The following is a 21,005-nucleotide window of genomic DNA, read 5'->3' on the forward strand; positions in this document are numbered from 1 at the left end:
AAAGTGAGGGTCAGAGAGTCTAATTTTCACAACAAAAGGGGACATATGTGCGGGGGGGAAATGAACCGTCCCTTGTCCCCTGCCTGTCCCAAACGAGACGTAGGCAATGTGGTGCCCTCCAAATGATACTGGATTACAGCTCCAGAAAGCATGGCCAAAGGTCATGGATGATGGAAGTTGTAGTCCAAAAGGGCAAGGATGATGGAAGTTGTAGTCCAACAACATCTTGATGAACACCACATTGACTATCCCAGACTTACAGACACTCTTCTTTCTTCACACCTCTACCAGAGTTTGAGTTGGGAGAAGAGTGTCTGAAACAATGGAATTTGAGGAGGGGAGCATGTGACTTTGCTCACTCACTCTCTCAACATGTCCCCTTTTCACTGTAAAAATAGAACTTTTCATCCACCCACGGGCTTAAATGTGAACAAGTCAGGCACCTGGATGCATAGATGTCTAGCTCGCCCCTAAGTGCAGCTCAGTTTTAGGTGACCTTTGTGTTTCTCTCATCCTGCGCAGGAGCGGTGGGGGAGACAGCCCTGCACATAGCTGCTCTCTACGATAACACAGAAGCTGCAGAGGTGCTCCTAGAGCTGGCTCCAGAACTCATTAATGAAAAGATGACGTCAGAACTCTATGAAGGTAATTGCTGTCAAAATGCAGATTGCAATTCGAATAGAAAAAGATGAGCAGTTATAATATTTGCAAACTCGTATCATAATGCGGAACGGATAACAACAGACAAAATGCATGTATGACAATGAGTGGAAGTTTGTCCTTTTGCTTTTGCAATAGCTGATAAAGGGTAGTGCAGAAGAAGTGCAGCGGAAATGGTTTTAGAGAGAGATGGAAATCCCAAATACAGGATTCAAAAGACGTGCATCATTATTTTTCTCATTAAATAAATCCTCTAAAGCATGGGGTGGAATTCAGTGTTGTGCACTTCCAATTGTTCTGTTTGTGAAAGCATCTTGGCTTGCCAGATGGAAGGATCTCCCTCTCTCCTCCACCCCATGTGTTGATCCAAGGGGTTCTCTTAACTCCTCAAGCAAATTTGGGGGATGCAGGAGGGGGAGAGGGGGGAAGTCCCATTGCACAAATGAAATTCCTTTAGTAGGCGTCTGTTGATAGGGCTGGTTAGGTGAAACTCACCCATGTTGTTTTTTAATGGCTCCGAAAAACAAAATGTTGCTATCAAGTCTGCTAGCATTTGACAGAGTAACACTCCCAAAGGATCGGTGCAGAGAATGTCCTGGTGTGAGTCTTTAATGGAAGGTTTGCTTTGTTTGTTTAATGTGAATTGCAGGACAAACACCTCTCCACATTGCAGCGATCAATCAGAATATAAACCTAGTGAAATGTCTGGTCAAGAAAGGGGCTCACATCTCCACTCCTCGAGCCACAGGACTCTTCTTCAGGCGCAACCCCAAAAGCCTCTTCTACTTTGGTATGGTTTTTCATCAGCTGCTCTAGAGAACAAGATTGCTTCTGGTAGCAGGAGAAATGTTATACCCCACAAGGTTTAGCAGAGCTTTCCAAACTGTGTGTCTTGACACGTTCATGTGTTGTGTGAACACTCCCCACGCTCCTCCCAGGGCTGGAAAGGGATTAGTTTAACCTCCGGTTTGCTAGTAAAACAAGGATGGCCGCTGAATCTCTCCTGGAAGAGTGTTCCACAGCATAGGACCAGCAGCACTGAATGCCCAACTCCTAGTGGAGGTCAATCGGGCTTCTGTAATGCGGGGGACAATTTGGTGCCTCTCTTCAAAACCAGCCCCCCAAGCAAGTTCAGACAGTGGCTCTGCCCTTCACATCTAGAATTGCCATTTAGCAACAAGCAATAGATTTCCTAAGGGACACGGGTGGCACTGTGGGTTAAACCACAGAGCCTAGGACTTGCTGATCAGAAGGTCGGCGATTCAAATCCCCGCAACGGGGTGAGCTCCCATTGCTCAGTCCCTGCTCCTGCCAACCTAGCAGCTCGAAAGCACGTCAAAGTGCAAGTAGATAAATAGGTATCGCTCCAGTGGGAAGGTAAACGGCGTTTCCGTGCGCTGCTCTTGTTCGCCAGAAGCAGGTTAGTCATGCTGGCCACATGACCCGGAAGCTGTATGCCGGCTCCCTCAGCCAATAAAGCGAGATGAGCGCCGCAACCCCAGAGTCGTCCGCGACTGGATCTAATGGTCAGGGGCCCCTTTACCTTTACTTAATATATTTCTTAGTAATGTTGGGTGCAACACCTATGGCTGTAATAATGCCCAATTCATACGGAGAAGCCATCAAGTGGTGAGACAAAACACCCTTGACACCAGTTGCATTGAATAAGAAAGAAAGACAGACAGACAACATTGTCCCAGACATAAAAACCAACTTGTTCTAGACAAAATTCTTTTCCAGCCCCAATTACAAATGGAATGACTATTTAAATCTCAGCCTGATACCTCCCCGACCCACACCTCCAGTGATCTGCTTTGTTGAGATAAGGATTTCCCCCCCTTCATGCTGCTAGATAGAACCATTACAGATGCATAAATGTCCCACAGCAGGCACAATCTTAGAAGAGGCATTCTCTGCATGAAAAAGGAGGAATATCTCTTCTAAGAAGGCAGCCATCACCTACAGCTTTTGTAACCACCTGTATCTTCTGTGTGATTAACCAGGGGGCACCTTATTAATGAATGAAAAAAGAATTAGTCTAACCAGACTTTGCCAACTCGGTGCCTTCCAGATGTTTTGGACCACAACTCCCATCATCCCTAGCCATCAGGGTGATGGGAACTATAGTCAAAACATCTGGAGGGCACCAGGTTGTCAAACGCTGGTTCAACCAAAGGGCCAGCCAAATGTTGTAGCCTTAATTACTAAACTTCAGAGAAATATCCCCTCCCCCTCCAAAGGCTTGGGTCCTGTTTTAATCCTGTTTTGTCCCTTGTATTCCTCTTCAGGGGAGCATATTTTATCCTTTGCCGCCTGCACAGGAAATGAGGAAATTGTCAGCCTCTTGGTGGAAAATGGAGCCGATATAAGGGCACAAGATTCTCTAGGTAAGAGACCTGCAGTCAGAAGGAGAATTAATTTCTTCTTTGTAGTAAAATAGGGCAAATATTTTTTTTCTGGGTTGACCATGGTAGAAGCCAATGAGTTGAAATTTGAGGTGGAAGACATCTAATTAAATATCATCTTGCTGCAAACGCACTCATAAGCCGGACAAATCACACCTGCACCATTCCTTGTCTAAGAAAGAAAGTTGTTATTAGATTAAGACATGCATTGCTATAATGATTGCATGCTTTAAACTGATTAATTGATCAGGCAATTATATTTACATACCAGCCCCTCAATACCAATTAGCCTTAAGCTGATTAAACAATCTATGACATTTTAAACTGGGGGGGGGGGGATAATTGTTTTCGTTTGTTACTATGTTTTGTATTTTTGTGTTTTAATAATGTAAACTGCCCTGTGAGTCTTGGATGAAGGGCAGAATAGAAATGTAATTAAATCAATAAAATAAAGCAGCATATCACAAAAGTGTCCATATACTGAGGGGGTGGTAATTTTATATGTGTATATTTGCCCGATCACTGAACCAATTATAAGTGTGTGACGAATGACCAATAGCCCATTATTAGACAAAGGATGCTACAGGTGGAATTTATCTTGTTTATGAAGTGGATTTTTCTTTACAATTTTAATTCTAGTTTCGTTTCTATCTTAAAAAGGACATTTTTAATGCATTATTTTTCATTGCCTGTGACATACCACAGCTGAAATAGCCTAAAAAAAATGCCAGGTGGTGCTCAGTGCTCAACCATAATCTTTAAAATTGGCCCCATCAGTTTAACATTAATTTAATCAAATACCGTATTTTTTGCTCTATAAGACTCACCTTTTCCTTCCTAAAAAGTAAGGGGAAATGTGTGTGCGTCTTATGGAGCGAATGCAGGCTGCACAGCTATCCCAGAAGCCAGAACAGCAAGAGGGATTGCTGCTTTCGCTGCGCAGCGATCCCTCTTGCTGTTCCGGCTTCTGAGATTCAGAATATTTTTTTTCTTGTTTTCCTCCTCCAAAAACTAGATGCATCTTATGGTCTGGTGCGTCTTATAGATCGAAAAATACGGTACTTCCATTGGTTTAAATCTACTGATCACTCCTGAGCAGAGCTTTCACTTTAGTAAATAATCTGATATTACTACAGTAAGCATTACCACTCAACTGCTGTGTTTTGTAACTTCGATTCCCTGAATATGGTTCTCTTATGCTGTTTCCATTTCAGGTAACACTGTTCTTCATGTCCTGGTGCTTCAACCCAACAGGACCTTTGCCTGCCAGATGTACAGTCTGTTGCTTGCATATGACAAACGAGAGGCTGGCCTGGGACCTTTCGACTTGATCCAAAACCACGAAGGCCTCACTCCATTCAAACTGGCTGGAGTTGAGGGCAACACTGTGGTGAGCACACAGTCCGACTAATCAATGTGGGAGACACCTTGAAGGGGAAAACAAGTTATTTTAAAGCAAATGGAAATTCAAACTTGTGGCCACATGTAGAAAAATTATTTGCACAACCAATAAATTCTAGTGATTTGTGGATCCCCTTTCCTACCTCACTCCAGTTTGCAAAACTGGATTGGTAAACAAGATCATTGCCAAAACAAGAGTTTGGATTTGATATCCCGCCTTTCACTCCCTTTAAGGAGTCTCAAAGCGGCTAACATTCTCCTTTCCCTTCCTCCCCCACAACAAACACTCTGTGAGGTGAGTGGGGCTGAGAGACTTCAAAGAAGTGTGACTGGCCCAAGGTCACCCAGCAGCTGCATGTGGAGGAGCGGAGACGCGAACCTGGTTCCCCAGATTACGAGACTACCGCTCTTAACCACAACACCACACTGGCTCTCAACAACTATTCTGAAATGTGTACAGTAGATTAATTATGCACCGGGCTTGGCTTCCAGGTTTGCTCATGCCCAATTAGGTGAACAAGTACAAGAATTTCAAAGGTAGCTGGGTTTCATCTGTTCAAATATTGTTTCAGGAAGTGCAAATTAAGTAGGTTTTGGGGTCAATGAATTTTCACCCAAATGACAACAATAAGCTCTGCCCCCCGACCCAAACAGTCCAACACCAAGTCTTGGATTTTCTGTAACCTTTGCTGTCTTTCTTCAGATGTTCCAGCACCTTATGCAGAAGCGAAAGCACGTGATGTGGTCCTTTGGGCCCATTAACAACATTTTCTACGACTTAACGGAAATAGACTCCTGGAACGAAGACCAGCCTTTTCTAGAGCTTATTGTCTCAACTAAGAGAAGAGAGGTACTGTGGAACTCAGATACTTTTTTTTTGGTCTTTGTGGAAAAGAGGACTTGTGCTGGTATTATGGAAGGAGCAATCTGAGTGGTCCTTATCCCAGCTGTTCGTACAATCCACAGTCTTTAGGACTTCCTTGGCCAGCTGATGAAAGGAAGAAGGAGAAAAAGTGGTGGGATTCCAGAACAGGATTTGCATCACGGACTTCAACTTTGTGTGAGAATGCAGCCTTGCACTGCAAATACACAAGCTGTCCGCTGGAACATTGCTAAAGCTGCAGGTGACAGTGTAGCTTTCCAGGCTAAATGGCCTGTGCACTTTTCTGTTTTCTCAGTGAAATTAATTAGGCTGTAATACGCACAATATTGGCTACCAAAGCATTACAAGGTTTGAGCAGTTTGTATTGATGGAGATGTTTTTTTAACGTCCAGAAATACCAACTTGGGAAAGGACAGAATTATGTGTTACCGGCATGCAGAGCTCTTTAATATATATATATTTCTGAATTTCAAAAGTTTACAAATTAATACATACAGTGGTACCTTGGTTCTCGAACTTAATCCGTTCTGGGAATCCGTTTGACTCCTGAAACTGTTTGAAAACCAAGGCACAGCTACCGATTGGCTGCAGGAGCTTCCTGCACTCAATTGGAAGCCGCATTGGACATTCGTCTTCCAAAAAACATTTGCAAACAGGAACACTTCTGGGTTTGCAGTGTTTGGGAGCCAAGCTGTTCAGGAACCAAGGTACCACTGTACTTTCCAGATACACATTCGTTTCACATTCGACTTCCCCTCTATCCCCTCCATGGTTTCCTCCATAATTTCTAAAATTGCTCCATATTATTAATATTCTGTACCTTATCTTTTCCACACCATTCTCCAACAAGTATTCAACTGCTGCTCTTCATTAAAATCCTACCTGCATTTTTACATGTTCACAACAATTCTTTAAATATTCAGCAAAAGGTTCCCACTCCTCCTTAAAGTCTGCCTCTTCTTGGTCTCTTAATTTCCATCGTTAAATTTGCCAATTCAGCACGGCATGCAGAGTTCTTTTTCAAACACTTAGGCATGCTTCCTTGCTTTACGTTGCTTTTCCTCTCAGAACAGAATTCTAGAGATATCATAGCAAAGTTCAGTGCTTTCTTCAAGTCAAAAGAAAAAAAGTCTGTTTCGAAAGGTCTCAAGTACCTCTAAGGACTACAGAATTATCCAGCAGGAGTAGCCTCTGCACAGTAGCCTTCAGCCTGTAGCAAGCTGGCCCTGTGTCCCCTATTGGCTTCCAGCCTTCATTAGGAAGGGAATGGCGGTTGTGTATTCTGGGGCTTTGCAATCTATTTCAAAATGTAAGTTGCATTGTGGAATATTTTTAAAGATCCAAGAAGCTGCCTCAAATGCTTGCATTACTAATTGCAGTGGATTCGGTGGGATAATGAAGCCTTAATGCACACACGTCTAGCCTCATGAAACTTGGGCAATTTAGCTTCATTAGTCCTTTATTTTCCTGTTTAATTTCCTCCTCCCACTGCAAACTGCTTCTACCCCTCTGGCCTCCTAAGAACCCCACTAGATACTGCAACCTTCCTTTTTCCCCAGGATGCCCATCATTCAGTATAGGCTGTTGGGAAGCTGCAACAGGTCTAGGGTGGCTGCTAGGGCTAGACTGTCACTTTTCATATGATCCAGAATCTTCCCATGAGTAAAATTCAGAAGCAGAAACACCGGTTTGGTCAGAGGCAGCGCCTTCGATTTGGCCTTGGAGCCTGAAAACACAGTAATAACAAGGGCTCCCGAGCTGCAACACCATTGAGAATAGCCAATTATTCTGAAGCCTTGACCACTGATTTACTGAAAACCCCATTTGAAAAAAGTGTTTGTGTGTGTGTGTATTATGACCTTTGCAAACTGCAACTGCTTAAGACTGCAGCTCAGTGATACAGTACATGCTTTGTAGTCCAAATTTCCCAGGTTCGAACTCTGGCAATGCAGCTCTGTTGCCCCCGAAAAGCAAATGGTTTGCCTGTTAAGACTCTGCAAACCCTGCTGTGAAAGTTCCATATGCTGCTTGGCAGTCTTCCCATTAAATTCTATGGCTTGTTTATTACATGGGAAATACTCCTCACACAATAGGCCAGTTAAATGGCTTTGTGGCAGCAACTGTTATCAACCAACTCGCCTGTAAGATTTGGGACATTTGACGTCACCGTACCTTAGTTTCTTTTTTTGACCTCTTTGCACTATCATAAACATGAAATGGCACTATGGAACGTGGTTGGAAGCACATTCACATATGCAGCCTCGGTCTTTGACTACACCCAACACTACACCCAACACTGCAGCACGCCGCTCTGGCTTGCACAATGTCGTCCTTCTTTCCCTTTCTTTTTCATTATAAGTTTGTTTCAGATCTCCTATGCATTTAGAGCTATAACTAGCCCCAGAGAGTACCATATTTTTTGCTCTATAAGACTCACTTTTTCCCTCCTAAAAAGAAAAGGGAAATGTGTGTGCGTCTTATGGAGCGAATGCAGGCTGCGCAGCTATCCCAGAAGCCAGAACAGCAAGAGGGATCGCTGCTTAGGGATCCCTCTTGTTGTTCTGGCTTCTGAGATTCAGAATATTTTTTTTCTTGTTTTCCTCCACCAAAAACTAGGTGCGTCTTATGGTCTGGTGCGTCTTATAGAGCAAAAAAATACAGTAATTAATGCCCCCATGCACCCTCTGCTGCTTCATACTTCATTTATAGGATTTGCCTCTGAGCATAAATTATAAATCCTAAATACCACCAATAGTAATGGATGGCCTGTACTGTATGCACATCAGCACAATTTCATGTTTTAACAGTAAACTGGAGTCCCTGCCACATGATTTTGGACTTTCTTTCCCTATTTAATCCCTGCAAACAGTATAAATCCAGATTAAATGGTGGAAATGATATGACATGGCATTTTGATAAGGATGACGTCCTGTGGAAGCTGCACAAAACATGCACAGTATCCAACAACAAAGGGATACTGATCTTGTGCATAGGATATAGCCAGTTGGACTGATGGTTTTGCACAAAATGTGCTTGGATTAGGAACACTTAGCAGTAAACTGCCATGTGGAAGTGTCTGCTTCCACCGCCCCTCTCTCCCATCTGCCTGCCCCTGTCCTAGGTTGCCTCTCTTTTATTAAATTAATTTCTCATGGCAAGGTAGCAGATCTCTTGCAAGCACCAGCACATAACGAAGGTATTATCTGGCATCCCCATTGAGGTATGTGTCGTACAACTCTTTGGGCCTATCTATTAATGACATCAGTTGCTAGCACGAGAAGCTATAATCCCATTTTCCACATTGTTCTGTAAACATTTTCCACTTTCCCTCCCCTGTTCTACCTTTTTGGCACCTATATTACTGTAAATCTTGGGTGGCGGTTTCAGATAAGCAAAGTTGCATTTATGCTGGCTGTTAAAACTCCAATAAAAAAAAGATTGCCTTCACAGCCTGGTGAGCAAACTTCCCCACCTCTGTGTTCCATCCTCCCTTTTATTGCTAACTTTATGCGCCTTCTGTTCACAGCAACATGTTTGCCATTGAAGGCCTCTTTTCCCTGGATGAGGAACCTGTGGCCTTCCAGATGTTGTTGCATTCCAGCTCCCTTCAGACCCAGCCAGCAATTCTAATGCTTAGGGATGGTGGGATTTGGAGGCTAGCAACACCCAGAGGACCACAGGCTCCCTAGCCTTGACCTATGACCCTTTATCTCTCCCCCACCTTTTTTAAAATCCCTTGCCACTCTTGTTCACTTTCTTGGCCCACCAGGAAACTGTTGTTACCCTTTTGTAGATGCTTCCTCTAGGATATGTATCAGGACTAAGCCAAGAGACGTGCAGTAGAAAATAAAGGTCTGTTCTCATCCAGATCTCCTGTTGATAGGACCAATCCTAAGCTGCACCCTGAGTTTAACCTTGCCCCCCTCCCCAACACCAGACCCTCCAAGCGTCCCTATTTTCCAGGGACAGTACCAGATTTACAGAAGCAGTCCCAGTTTCTGATTGATCCCGGAATGTCCCGCTTTTCCTCAAGACATCTCTATTTTCATTGGGGAAATGTTGGAGGGTATAGAGTTTTCCAACCCCTTGGGCAATTTGAAGACAGCCCAGTTTTTTGAAATTTTTTTATTATGGTTTTATATCTGTTGGAAGCCGCCCAGAGTAGTTGGGGCAACCCAGTCAGATGGACGGGGTATTGATGATGATGATGATGGAATAGGACGTCCCTATTCTCATCAGAGAAATGTTGGAAGGTATGCCATATAATCACACCCATCATGGGGCTTAATTGCTATACTGGGCAAAAGCATTTCCTTTGTAAGGTCTGCAAACCCAATACAGTGGTACCTTGGGTTACATACGCTTCAGGTTACAGACCCTGCTAACCCCGAAATAGTGCTTCAGGTTAAGAACTTTGCTTCAGGATGAGAACAGAAATCATGCAGTGGCAGCACAGTGGCAGCAGGAGGCCCCATTAGCTAAAGAGGTGCTTCAGGTTAAGAACAGTTTCAGGTTAAGTACGGACCTCCCGAACAAATTAAATACTTAACCTGAGGTACCACTGTAAACAGCTTGTGTTATTATTATATGATGTTTGTAGACATTCCCAAAGGACAAATCCTGTCACTATCTGGCCAGTGGAGTGTGCCTCCCCCTGCCCCCAGGTTTTCCTGGCCGACAGAGAAAGTGAGGACAGGGCCCCATTTCACCTCCTCTGCTTCTTCAGGGAAAGCGAATAGAAGCGCGAGACTCTCTTGCAGTTTTCCCCTTCCCCTAGCAGCTCTACAGGCATTTGGGAAGAGGCCCTGTAAGGCATGGCTTCTCCCCACCGCAGATTCCTTGAGTCACAGTAGTCTACAGATTTCCCTCCTCAGGGCAGTTTGTGGGCTGCAGAAACAGAATCGCAGAAATATGCCCCGTTGTGGAAGGGGCATTTCCACATATCTGAACTCTGGCAGAAGCTTGCCAACTTTCCCAGCTGCCTTTGAGGTGCAATTGGTGCTGGTGCTGTTGCTCAGCTCCCATTCATCTCAAGGGAGCCTGGAGAGGAGGGTTTCCGGGTGGACTGTGCCATTGGTTCCTTATGTTATTGCCCTGCCAACATTTTAGCTACTACTACCTCATTATAATCATTTTCTCTGCTACTTCTGCAGCAACAGTGTAACATAAATAAATGGGATCTTCCTGCTTTAAAGAACTTACCATGTAAAACCTAAGACAGTAAAGTGGTGAAATATACCAGAGTCAAGGGAGGCAGTAAAGGGAGCAAGGGGCACGGATGTGGAAATGTCGTAATATGTCTACTTAGGGTTTCTTTCAGCAGGGGATGGTGACTTAAGATATAAAGCTAAATCCTTCAAAGAAGAGGCAGGATTTGAGTGTTGTGAAGGGCAAAGAATAACCGTCTAGGTGTTGTGGCAGAGAGCTTCCCCTTTAAGCAGAAAAAGGCAGAGCTCTTCATATCTGCGCCCCTACCTCTACCTACAGCCATCTAATCTGCTCTCTGTTGCACCAGGACACATACACACAACCACTCAAGACTAGTGATGGAAAGAATTGTCCATTTAAATTTTCCTAGTTTTTATTTGCCCAAGCTAAAATTCAGTTCTCTTATGTTTTGCAGCAGTTTGAAAATCATCAACGTTTTAGGGCGAATTTCTCCTGATAAACACGTTTTTATATGCAGTTTTGACTTGTGTACACCTTTTTGCAAGCGATTTCTCCTGAGTGAATGCATTTTTTGCATTTAACTTTCACTAGTGCCTTAATTTTTTTAACGTCCCCCTGATGCATGCATTTTTGTAAACAACTATCGATTGGAGAACTCCATTGCAAAATTCAGATCAGTGTAGGCAACTGTTTTGCACGTTGTTTCAGAAAGTACAGATCTGAGATATTCAGCTATAAATGCAAACTGAATCCTATTTCTCCTCCATCCCTGTTCACGACAGATAAGCAGTCTAACCCTTTCGTTCATGCTTTGGAAAGCAGCCCTGTCAAATGTTTGCAGAGATCTGCACTCATTCTCCTCTAAGAATTCGCCCTCACTTGGGATGGAAAGGAGAGAGAGAGAGAGCTTTGTGGAGATACATTTTTTGTAGAAATGTGTTTCTTCCATCCTCCCTTCAAACTGTCCCCCAGTAAAAAATGTCTTTTGGAGCTAAAGTCAATCTCTGCTTCTTCCCAACAGGCTCGTCGCATCCTGGACATCACTCCAGTTAAGGAGCTTGTGAGTCTGAAGTGGAACACTTATGGGCGCCCATACTTCTGCTTCCTGGCATTATTTTATGTCCTGTACATTATCTGCTTCACCATGTCCTGCATTTACAGACCTTTGAAATCACGGTCAGAAAATCAAACAGATGAGCGGGACATGACCATTGCTGTGCAGAAAACGCTACAGGTGTGTATGTGTGTGTTTCCTCCTGCTAAAATTCAATTATTTTTGTTAATAGCCTCATATAAATAAACAGGCCTGTTCTATTCTCAGTGAATCCATGCATGCTGCAAAACGAGGCAGGAACAAATAATAAAGCCCTAAAAGAATTAAAAGGGCTTTATACCATTTAAGATTGCAGGTGGGGAAAGCTGTATCTCACTTTTGAATACATCCATACTTAAAATAAAGGGACGCGGGTGGCGCTGTGGTCTAAACCGCTGAGCCTAGGACTTGCCGATTGGAAGGTTGGTGGTTCAAATCCCCGCGACAGGGTGAGCTCCCGTTGCTCAGTCCCTGCTCCTGCCAACCTAGCAGTTCGAAAGCATGTCAAAGTGCAAGTAGATAAATAGGTACCACTCCAGTGGGAAGGTAAACAGCATTTCCGTGCACTCTGGCTTCTTCCACAGTGTCCCGTTGTGACAGAAGTGGTTTAGTCATGCTGGCCACATGACCCAGAAGTGGTTTAGTCATGCTGGCCACACGACCCATGTGCTGCTCTGGTTTCACCAGAAGTGGCTTAGTCATGCTGGCCACATAACCCAGAAAAACTGTCTGCGGACAAACGTCAAGCACCGCAACCCCAGAGTCATTCACAAGTGGGCTTAACTGTCAGGGGTCCTTTACCCTTTAATACTTAAAATAACTACCATAGCAGAGACAGAGCTAGGCTGGAACCTTTCTCGCTGAAGTTCCACATTTTGAAAAATTACATCTCCCCATCTGCAGCCTGAAATGGCAGCAATCCACTCTTGCATCTCAGTGAGTTTATTGCATCTATCGCCATAGGGAGAGTTTGGAGAGGGCAAAGAGATAATCGTGGAAACCCGGGTGCATTCCAGCTATGTATTTATCCATGTAAAAGTTTATTGGCTGTGGTCTTTTTAAAGTTATTAATTGTGCCTGCAAAGTGCAAAGTAAACAACATTTATGAACTTTCAAAGCTGAAACAAGAACAGAAAGAAAACAGAAGAATATGAATACAAAGCAATGTGAAAAACAAAACCCCCATTTTTTAAGATGCCTAGAAGCAATGGGGGGAAATCACGGGCCGAGCCTTCCCAAGTTCAATGTGTCGCTTTTTCAGGGCTTTCTCGTCTCCTTATTTGTTCACTTACCAGTTGTCCTTCCTTCTCTGTTTTTAGGAGTCCTATCAGACATATGAAGATCATCTCAGGCTGGTGGGGGAGCTGATCACGGTGATAGGAGCCATGGCAATTTTGCTCCTCGAGGTGAGGAAAACCAGCAACAGCTATTGTTCAAACGAAACCAAAACCAGTCCAGGAGCTCCATCTTCCATTTGGGTCGGCGCTGAACTGTTGTGCTTTAATAGAGCATATCTTGATGATGATGATGATGATGATGATGATGATTTATTATTTATACCCCGCCCATCTGGCTGAGTCTCCCCAGCCACTCTGGGCGGCTCCCAATCAAATGTTAAAAACAATACAGCATTAAATATTAAAAACTTCCCTAAACAGGGCTGCCTTCAGATGTCTTTTAAAGATAGGATAACTGCTTATTTCCTTCACATCTGAAGGGAGGATGTTCCACAGGGTGGGCGCCACTACCGAGAAGGCCCTCTGTCTGGTTCCCTGTTATCTCACTTCTTGCAATGAGGGAACCGCCAGAAGGCCCTCGGCGCTGGATCTCAGTGTCCGGGCTGAACGATGGGGGTGGTGATTACAAAATTTTGAAGCCAGTTCAGTTGTCAACATTTCCTCCAGAAAACCATGGGCACTGTAGTTTGCCCAAGCACTTCCAACTGGTATCAGACAACAGTGCAAACTATACATGACTTGATTACTATAATCAGCAGCTACCTATCTTGCAGAGTGAAAGAAGGCAATCCAGCTTGTTGTTGATTTTATGCATTGAGTCAAATATAGTTTGTGGTATTTATGCTGCCTGCTTGGAAGTGTTTGGCCAATACACCCCAAATTTCTAGAGTAGATTCTACCTTGCCACTACTATCCATGTGATCTATGCTTGACTTTATTCAATAGACTCGGGGAAGCTTATATTTTAAAATTACTTATTTTGGGGAGCATATCATTTCCACAACAGATCTTAATCTCCTCCCTAACACCCCTTAGACCCTTAAACTGGTACCTAGGAGACAGAAAAGTCCAAGGTGTTGTTGTTATATACCATCGTTTACCAAAAGATCCCAGGACGTTGTACAACATTAAGAACACATTTTACGGAGCATAATAATAATTACATAACATAAAGCATAATAATAGGCAGCATAATCAAAAAGTAATCATAATGAGGGTAAGCTGCTGGGCTGGACCAAATTGCTATGAGGGCACAAGTAGCTCCAGCTCTGGGTGAAAAACAGCTGTTCCTTTCTAACTGGTGCAATTGTTTCAGATTCCAGATATTCTAAGAGTTGGAGCCACTAAGTATTTTGGACGAACCATCCTGGGAGGACCTTTCCACATCATCATGTGAGTCTCTACATCTCCAAAACTCATAAAAACCCTCCTTTACTAACCTGCTCTCTGTCTCTTATTTCCCATCATCCCACCTCTTTTATGGGCTTCTTCTATCCCAGATCTCTTTCTTTGGAAATCTCTCTCAGAGAGTCACAACTAACATTTTCTGCCTGAAGTCAAAATGTGAGTGAATTAGTCAGTTTTATTCCTCAGCTGGTAGTTCTGAGGAATTTCGAGAGAAGCTAGTCTCTCAAGAGGACGCAGCGATAGCCCCTGGGTTGTTCAGTGGATTTTCCCTAGAGTAAAGTCTACCTCCATTCTTTCCCCTCCATCTTTTCACGCTAGATCCCTCCCAGGCAGACGTCAAGGGGGCAAACTCCTCCTCTGGGCTTGTCTGGCCCATTGCTCAGCCATGTGCATCATTCTCCTTGATCAAGATGTCAGAGGGGTAGACTAGCCAGCAGGAGTGGGACAGGATTCTTCTGATTCCTCTGTGCCTGAGTCTGCGCTCACATTGTGACTCTCAGCTTCTAAGCCTTTCGTGGAAGGCTCTCCTTCTCTTGCCCCTCTTGATCGCTCAGTCCCCTGCTTCTAGCACCTCCCAGCTTGTCCCTTCTGCAGATTGCTCTTCAGTGCTCCACCACCAGGATCTGGGATCTAAGTTGACTTCTTTTGTGCCCTCCTTGGGGAGCTCTTGGGTGGACAGCTCCAAGTTTTCTCATCCAGCCAATCCCTGACAGCGGGATAACCGCCTGTAGGTGTCCACATTCCTGACCCTACCATTTCCTTCGCAGCATCGTGTATGCATGTTTGATCCTGGTGACCATGGTAATGCGACTCACAAGCACCGATGGAGAGGTGGTACCCATGTCCTGTGCCTTGGTTCTGGGCTGGTGCAACATCATGTATTTTGCTCGAGGGTTTCAGATGCTTGGCCCCTTCACAATTATGATACAGAAGGTGAGGAATGCCACCTGGCCTTGTTGCAAATACAGATACATGAATTCAAGATTCTGTCTCCCATTTGCCTCCTTTCTAAACTTCCTTCCAGAAGAATCTATTGCGTAAAAAGGACTAAAATGGCTGGCCATGACAGGAATAGACTCCAAAAGCAGGAGCAAAATGCTTTAAATGCCAACAGGTTTTTTCCAAAGCCCCACCTAAGATTTGCCTTGCTGAATCAGACTAATGGCGTATCTGTTCCAGCAATCTGGAGCTGGCAATTTGAGGATAGCTACAGCCTGTGAAGGGACGCGGGTGGCACTGTGGGTTAAACCACAGAGCCTAGGGCTTGCCAATCAGAAGGTCGGCGGTTTGAATCCCCACGACGGGGTGAGCTCCCATTGCTCGGTCCCTGCTCCTGCCAACCCACCTAGCAGTTCAAAAGCATGTCAAAGTGCAAGTAGATAAATAGGTACCGCTCCAGCGGGAAGGTAAACAGCGTTTCCGTGCGCTGCTCTGGTTCGCCAGAAGCGGCTTAGTCATGCTGGCCACACGACCTGGAAGCTGTACGCCAGCTCCTTCGGCCAATAAAGCGAGATGAGCGCCACAACCCCAGAGTCGGCCACGACTGGACCTAATGGTCAGGGTCCCTTTACCTTTACAGCCTGCAAACCTACCTAGTCTACCTTTAATTGTCCAAACTAGGTATGTATTGGGTGGGAAATAACTGTGCTGTGGACAGCTTGGATTTCACAACATCTCATTTCTCTCCTTCCTTCAGATGATCTTTGGAGATCTTATACGCTTCTGTGGCCTAATGGCGGTTGTGATACTTGGCTTTGCATCAGGTGAGACAGAAACGGATGGGTGCATTGAGTGGCCGTGGGCATTCATATCAGTTTTTACTAGGCAAGAATGGAGCTCAGAGGAACTGAGCTTCCAAAGATAGGAGAAGAGAGACAGAGGCCCTGCTAGATTGAAAAGAAGAGATCTGCAGGAAGGATGTAGTGGTGGATGTAGAGAACTGAGCAGAAGGAGTAGGAAACTGAGCAAAGACCAAAGGAGGGGGGCAAAGAGCTGGAGTGGAGCCTCACCCTGAGAGAGCAGGGAACTGTGTACTATTGGCATGGAGTCAACAGGCAAGGAAGCTAGGAAAGAGAAGCAAAAGACATGGTGCCTTCAATGTGCCTTCAATAGTGTAGGTTCAGTGACAGTACATGCAGCCCATAAACTGGAAAGTACACAGTTTGGGAAAGTGCTGGTTTTGACCCATAAAGCCTTAAACGGCTCAGAACCACAATACATCAAGGACCACCTCTCTCCGTATGGACCTACCCAGAGCCTGAGATCATCCTCTGAGGCCCTTATTCGTGTGCCTCCTCCATGAGAAGCCAGGAGGGTGGTAACACAAGAAAGGGCCTTTTCTGCAGTGGCTCCCCATTTGTCGAATGCTCTCCCCAGAGATGTTCACCAGGCGAAAAAACATTCCTCTTTAACCAGGCCTTTGGCTGGTTTACATCCGATGGCCTTTTAAAGTGTGTTGCGGAAGGGGGGATTACTAGGTTGTCTTTGTCTTTGTTTTTATTATGCATTTTCTGTTTTTTGTATTGTGATTTTATGTTGTGAACTGCTCTGAGATCTATGGGTATAGGGCAGTTATTATTATTATTATTATTATTATTATTATTATTATTATTATTATTATTATTATAATTGCTGCTGCTGCTGCTATTGTTACTGCTATTGTTATTATTAATAGAATGCACCCTGTGCCCTTTCCCTTGACATCTTCTGTAGCTGACCAGCCCTCTTTGTGTCCTTTCTTCCTTCCGCCACCAGCCTTTTACATCATCTTCCAGACAGAGGACCCGAATGGTGTGGGCCATTTCTACAACTACCCCATGTCTCTCTTCAGCACCTTTGAACTGTTCCTGACCATCATTGATGGACCTGCCAACTACGAAGTGGACCTACCTTTCATGTTCAGCGTAGTGTACTTTGCTTTTGCGATCATTGCCACTCTGCTCATGCTGAACCTGCTTATTGCCATGATGGGCGACACCCACTGGCGGGTGGCCAGCGAACGGGATGAGCTTTGGAGAGCACAGGTGAGAACATAATGTGAGCATGGCAGAGATTCTAGTGGCACGAGAATGAGAAATTGAGAAATGCCACAAAGGCCGCCTCTGCTTGCACAATTCACACTAGTTTCAGTTTGGTTTGAGTTCCATGGCTCCCAGGCAAGGAACCCTGGGAATTCTGGTCCTGTAGACAGCCTGGGGATTTCTGAATAAGAATTCTCAGCACTTCAGTCTGCACTTGGTCAAGTTATTGGAGGAAAGCCACAATCCGAAGAGCCAACTTGCCCTGCTATTGAAGGGGGCCGACGTCTGTTGTCATGCACCACATCTTGGGACACACTGACGTGGCACACCATGCCACCACTCAACATTGAGGGGCCTGGCTCCCTCCTTAAGAATTTCAGGGGGGAGGCAAAGTGCCTCACAGCCCCTCTGCTGGCACGCCTGGCCGTAGTCATGAAACTGGCTTCCTGTAGATTGAGTGTGTAAAAATGGTAGCTATTGATAGTGTCTGCTGCTGCTTCTCTAGCTACGATCTAGCTGTTACTTTATAGCCTTATATTCCCTCAAATATCACTTCATTAATATTATTTTTTAAAAAACAGTTGTTCTCCATTATTAATCTGAATTGCATCCAGTAAAGTTTAAAATTCAGATAATCTGAAACAGATTGATTTCTGAATACGAACCTGTCAAGTCGAAGGATTGCTCCCTGACCTTCTGTTCTTCTTCAGGTTGTTGCCACTACAGTCATGCTTGAGCGGAAACTCCCACGATGCCTCTGGCCTCGCTCTGGCATCTGTGGACGAGAGTATGGACTAGGGGACAGGTGGTTTCTCAGGTGAGTCCCTTTTGTCTAGTGCTGTATTTGCATGCAGGAATGAATGAATTTGATGGCACAGCAATTGCAGCTGTCTGTCTGTCATCTATCTGTCTATCTATCATCTATATCTATCTATCATCTATCTCTCTATCTATCATCTATCACAGGCTTCCTCAACCTCGGCCCTCCAGATGTTTTTGGCCTACAACTCCCATGATCCCTAGCTAGCAGAACCAGTGGTCAGGGATGATGGGAATTGTAGTCTCAAAACGTCTGGAGGGCCAAGGTTGAGGAAGCCTGATCTATCATCCATCTATCTATCATCTATCTATCTATCATCTATCTCTATCATCTGTCTTCTATCTAATGACAACATAGGAAGCAGCTAAGTCAGACCATTAAGTGACTTGCAGCTCTGTTGGTTAGAGCTTGCTGCTGATAACACCAAGCTTGCCTTATTGGTAGTAGAAGTTGGAGAAAAGTCCTTAACCTCATTGTTTCTAATCCACGCAGGGTGGAAGAGCGTTTGGATGCCAGCAAGCAGAAGATGCTTCGCTATGCAGAGGCCTTTAAGGGCCAAGACAAAGAGGATCTGGACAAGTTATCCGGGAAGCTAGAGCTGGACGATCCTTTCCGGAAGGAACCGTCGCCAACCGTCTCGCGGAGCACAACCCAGAGTAGTTTCCACCGCGGTTGGCAAATCCTGCGAAACAACACCTTCAGCCACCTACGCGGGGAAGTGAACCACGCCTTGGAAGAAGAGGTCTACCATGTCTGAGATGGTGCTTTGCTGACTGCACACTACTGGTGCTTTGCAATGCACCATTAATTTCTCAAGGTGCTGGAGGGATCTTGTGGCAGCTTTATCAGCTTTGTAAGAACATAAGAAGAGTTCTGCTGGTTCAGGCCAAAGGCCCATCTTGTCCAGCATCCTGTTCTCACAGTGGGAGAACAGATCTGTTCTCACAGATTCCCACTGGAAGTCTGCAAGCAGGAGCTGAGCGCAACGGCACCCAGTTCTTGCGATCTTGTGGCAGCGTCCCATGAGTTCATCGCATCTCTCTCAAGTGCGCTGCCTCTGCACTTCAGTGCAACAGACCCGAGGCACCCATGGGATGTGTATCTCCTCCCTGCAGAAATTATTCTAAGGACAGCACCAGAGTTTTACCTGCATCAAAGGGGTTTTCATTGGGAGTTCAGTTACGACCCGATCAATAGTTCCTATCTCTCAGCATGTTCCCGGGCAACATTCCACAAAAACTTCCCTATTCTCTGAAGAGACAGCACTATGGAAATTTCAAATCTAATATGAAGGGGGGGGCGGACATTATTTAAATTCAGGGAGCTGGCTAAATCTGACACAGCAACTGAGCAGACTGTCAACAGACAACTAGCCAGCATTCCAGGGACCCTTAAAGAGTACGGACATCATCTCAACTAAGTACATTTGCACACTGCTACAGAGTGGGTTCTGCTTTTTGAGTATGTGCACTTTAAGCCAAATGTGTGATGCTGGATTTTATCCCAGGTCGAACTTTTCTAGGGCTGTGTCATTGGACTCCTCTGTTCTTGAAAAAGCAGGATTAAGGCCATTTTTCCTTGGCTGAATTGACCTCTGCTAATATTCGCTATTGCGGGGTGGGATGGGGGGGTCTGGGGAAGAGGTTTATGAACTCATTTGTGTTCGCGTACAGCTGCCACTACTTCTCCTTGCGCAAGGAGACGGAAGCCTGTCGTGTCCATCTTACCAGCTGTTGCAAGTTCCTGTGCACATAGTTTGTGGGGAAGTGCCATCTTGCTGATAACCCGCAGTAGTAATTTATGGTGCCTGATTATGAGGGGAGAGCAAATGTGAGGCAGGATCCGGGTGTACAGATTGCAATCCAGATAGCATAGCGGTTGCTGGTGAATATAGGTGCATAAAGCTCTTGGACCCTTCTGAGAACTGTTACCCCCAAATTCTGCTTAAAGTAGATCTGGAGTTCAAATAAAATAGCCAAGCTAGCTCAATTTTTTAATTATGAGTTTTGCACATCCATCAGTGGCTCCTTGCCTTTGTCTTTACAGTCAGGTGAACTTGTGAAGTTCCTGCTCAGGAAGAAGAAGAGAAAAAAACACCTGCAGAGTCAAACTTAGTAAAACGTTTCAGGGGGGCTTTCATGCTTCCGGGACTTTGAACTTGAGATGGCCTTTCATGAAGGATACAACTTAGAAGGGAGACTCATCTTTTCACAAGAACAGCGAGAGTGAGACCGGTGCGTCTACGGTCTCCCTCCAGCTTTATCATCACTTTGAATTTCATTACAGAAGGAAAACAAGAACCGGTCATTACTTAAAGTGAAGGAGTGACTTAAGATTGCTGCCTCTCCAACTGCAGAACTCAGTGGAAAGTTACCCACATTCCTCTGTAGTAAGAGCAGTGAGGAGAGGTCTCAGTAGCCAAAGGAAATGTACTTGCACAGAATATTTTTGAGGCACCTTGACTGCTAAAAACGCTTTGTACTGTGACAGTTCCTATCATGGAATTAGTTTGGGCTGTGGCTTCAACCAGGGTTTCTGAGGGTTTGGTTGTCGTCGTCCCCATTTTCATTCCTAACTTGAATTCCATTTTCTATCCATATTTTCCCTCAACTGGGCAGATTCCAAACTGTCTTCTAGGATTATTTTTATTTTCTTCACTGAGAAGCTCAGTAATGGTGTAGAAGCATCCCTGAAAAACGCCTTGTAGATCACTGCCAGTTTTCTCCAGCTTTGTCTAGTGCAGTGGGGGCTGATTCTACAGTTTATGCAGGGCCATTTCTCACCTTAAATGGAGTGCACATCTTGAAGATGCCACACAAGCCTTAAGTTATGCCACTGACATGTGGGAGGGAGGCAGGATTGAGGAACGGCCGTAGCACACACATTGCATGCCAAAGGGTCCAAGTTCG

General features: G+C 44.8%; 1 protein-coding gene across 1 annotated transcript in view; it reads left to right on the forward strand.

Moving 5' to 3' along the window:
* Positions 1-19,695, forward strand: part of LOC309360310 (transient receptor potential cation channel subfamily V member 6-like) — a gene marked incomplete at its 5' end in the record, with an annotated part of 34,573 nt that extends 14,878 nt beyond the window's left edge. The window contains 13 exons of the mRNA XM_081895000.1: positions 523-645; positions 1,310-1,450; positions 2,949-3,047; positions 4,280-4,455; positions 5,170-5,316; positions 11,540-11,752; positions 12,931-13,017; positions 14,165-14,241; positions 15,024-15,189; positions 15,953-16,019; positions 17,011-17,279; positions 17,987-18,093; positions 18,589-19,695. Of these exons, the coding sequence (XP_081751126.1) occupies positions 523-645; positions 1,310-1,450; positions 2,949-3,047; positions 4,280-4,455; positions 5,170-5,316; positions 11,540-11,752; positions 12,931-13,017; positions 14,165-14,241; positions 15,024-15,189; positions 15,953-16,019; positions 17,011-17,279; positions 17,987-18,093; positions 18,589-18,853 (1,937 nt within the window). The 3' untranslated portion in view covers positions 18,854-19,695. The remainder of the gene's footprint in view (positions 1-522; positions 646-1,309; positions 1,451-2,948; positions 3,048-4,279; positions 4,456-5,169; positions 5,317-11,539; positions 11,753-12,930; positions 13,018-14,164; positions 14,242-15,023; positions 15,190-15,952; positions 16,020-17,010; positions 17,280-17,986; positions 18,094-18,588) is intronic.
* Positions 19,696-21,005: the final 1,310 nt, after the last annotated feature.

This window comes from Podarcis melisellensis (assembly GCF_964234715.1).
Source record: "Podarcis melisellensis genome assembly, chromosome: 17".
NCBI classification, from domain to species: domain Eukaryota; kingdom Metazoa; phylum Chordata; class Lepidosauria; order Squamata; family Lacertidae; genus Podarcis; species Podarcis melisellensis.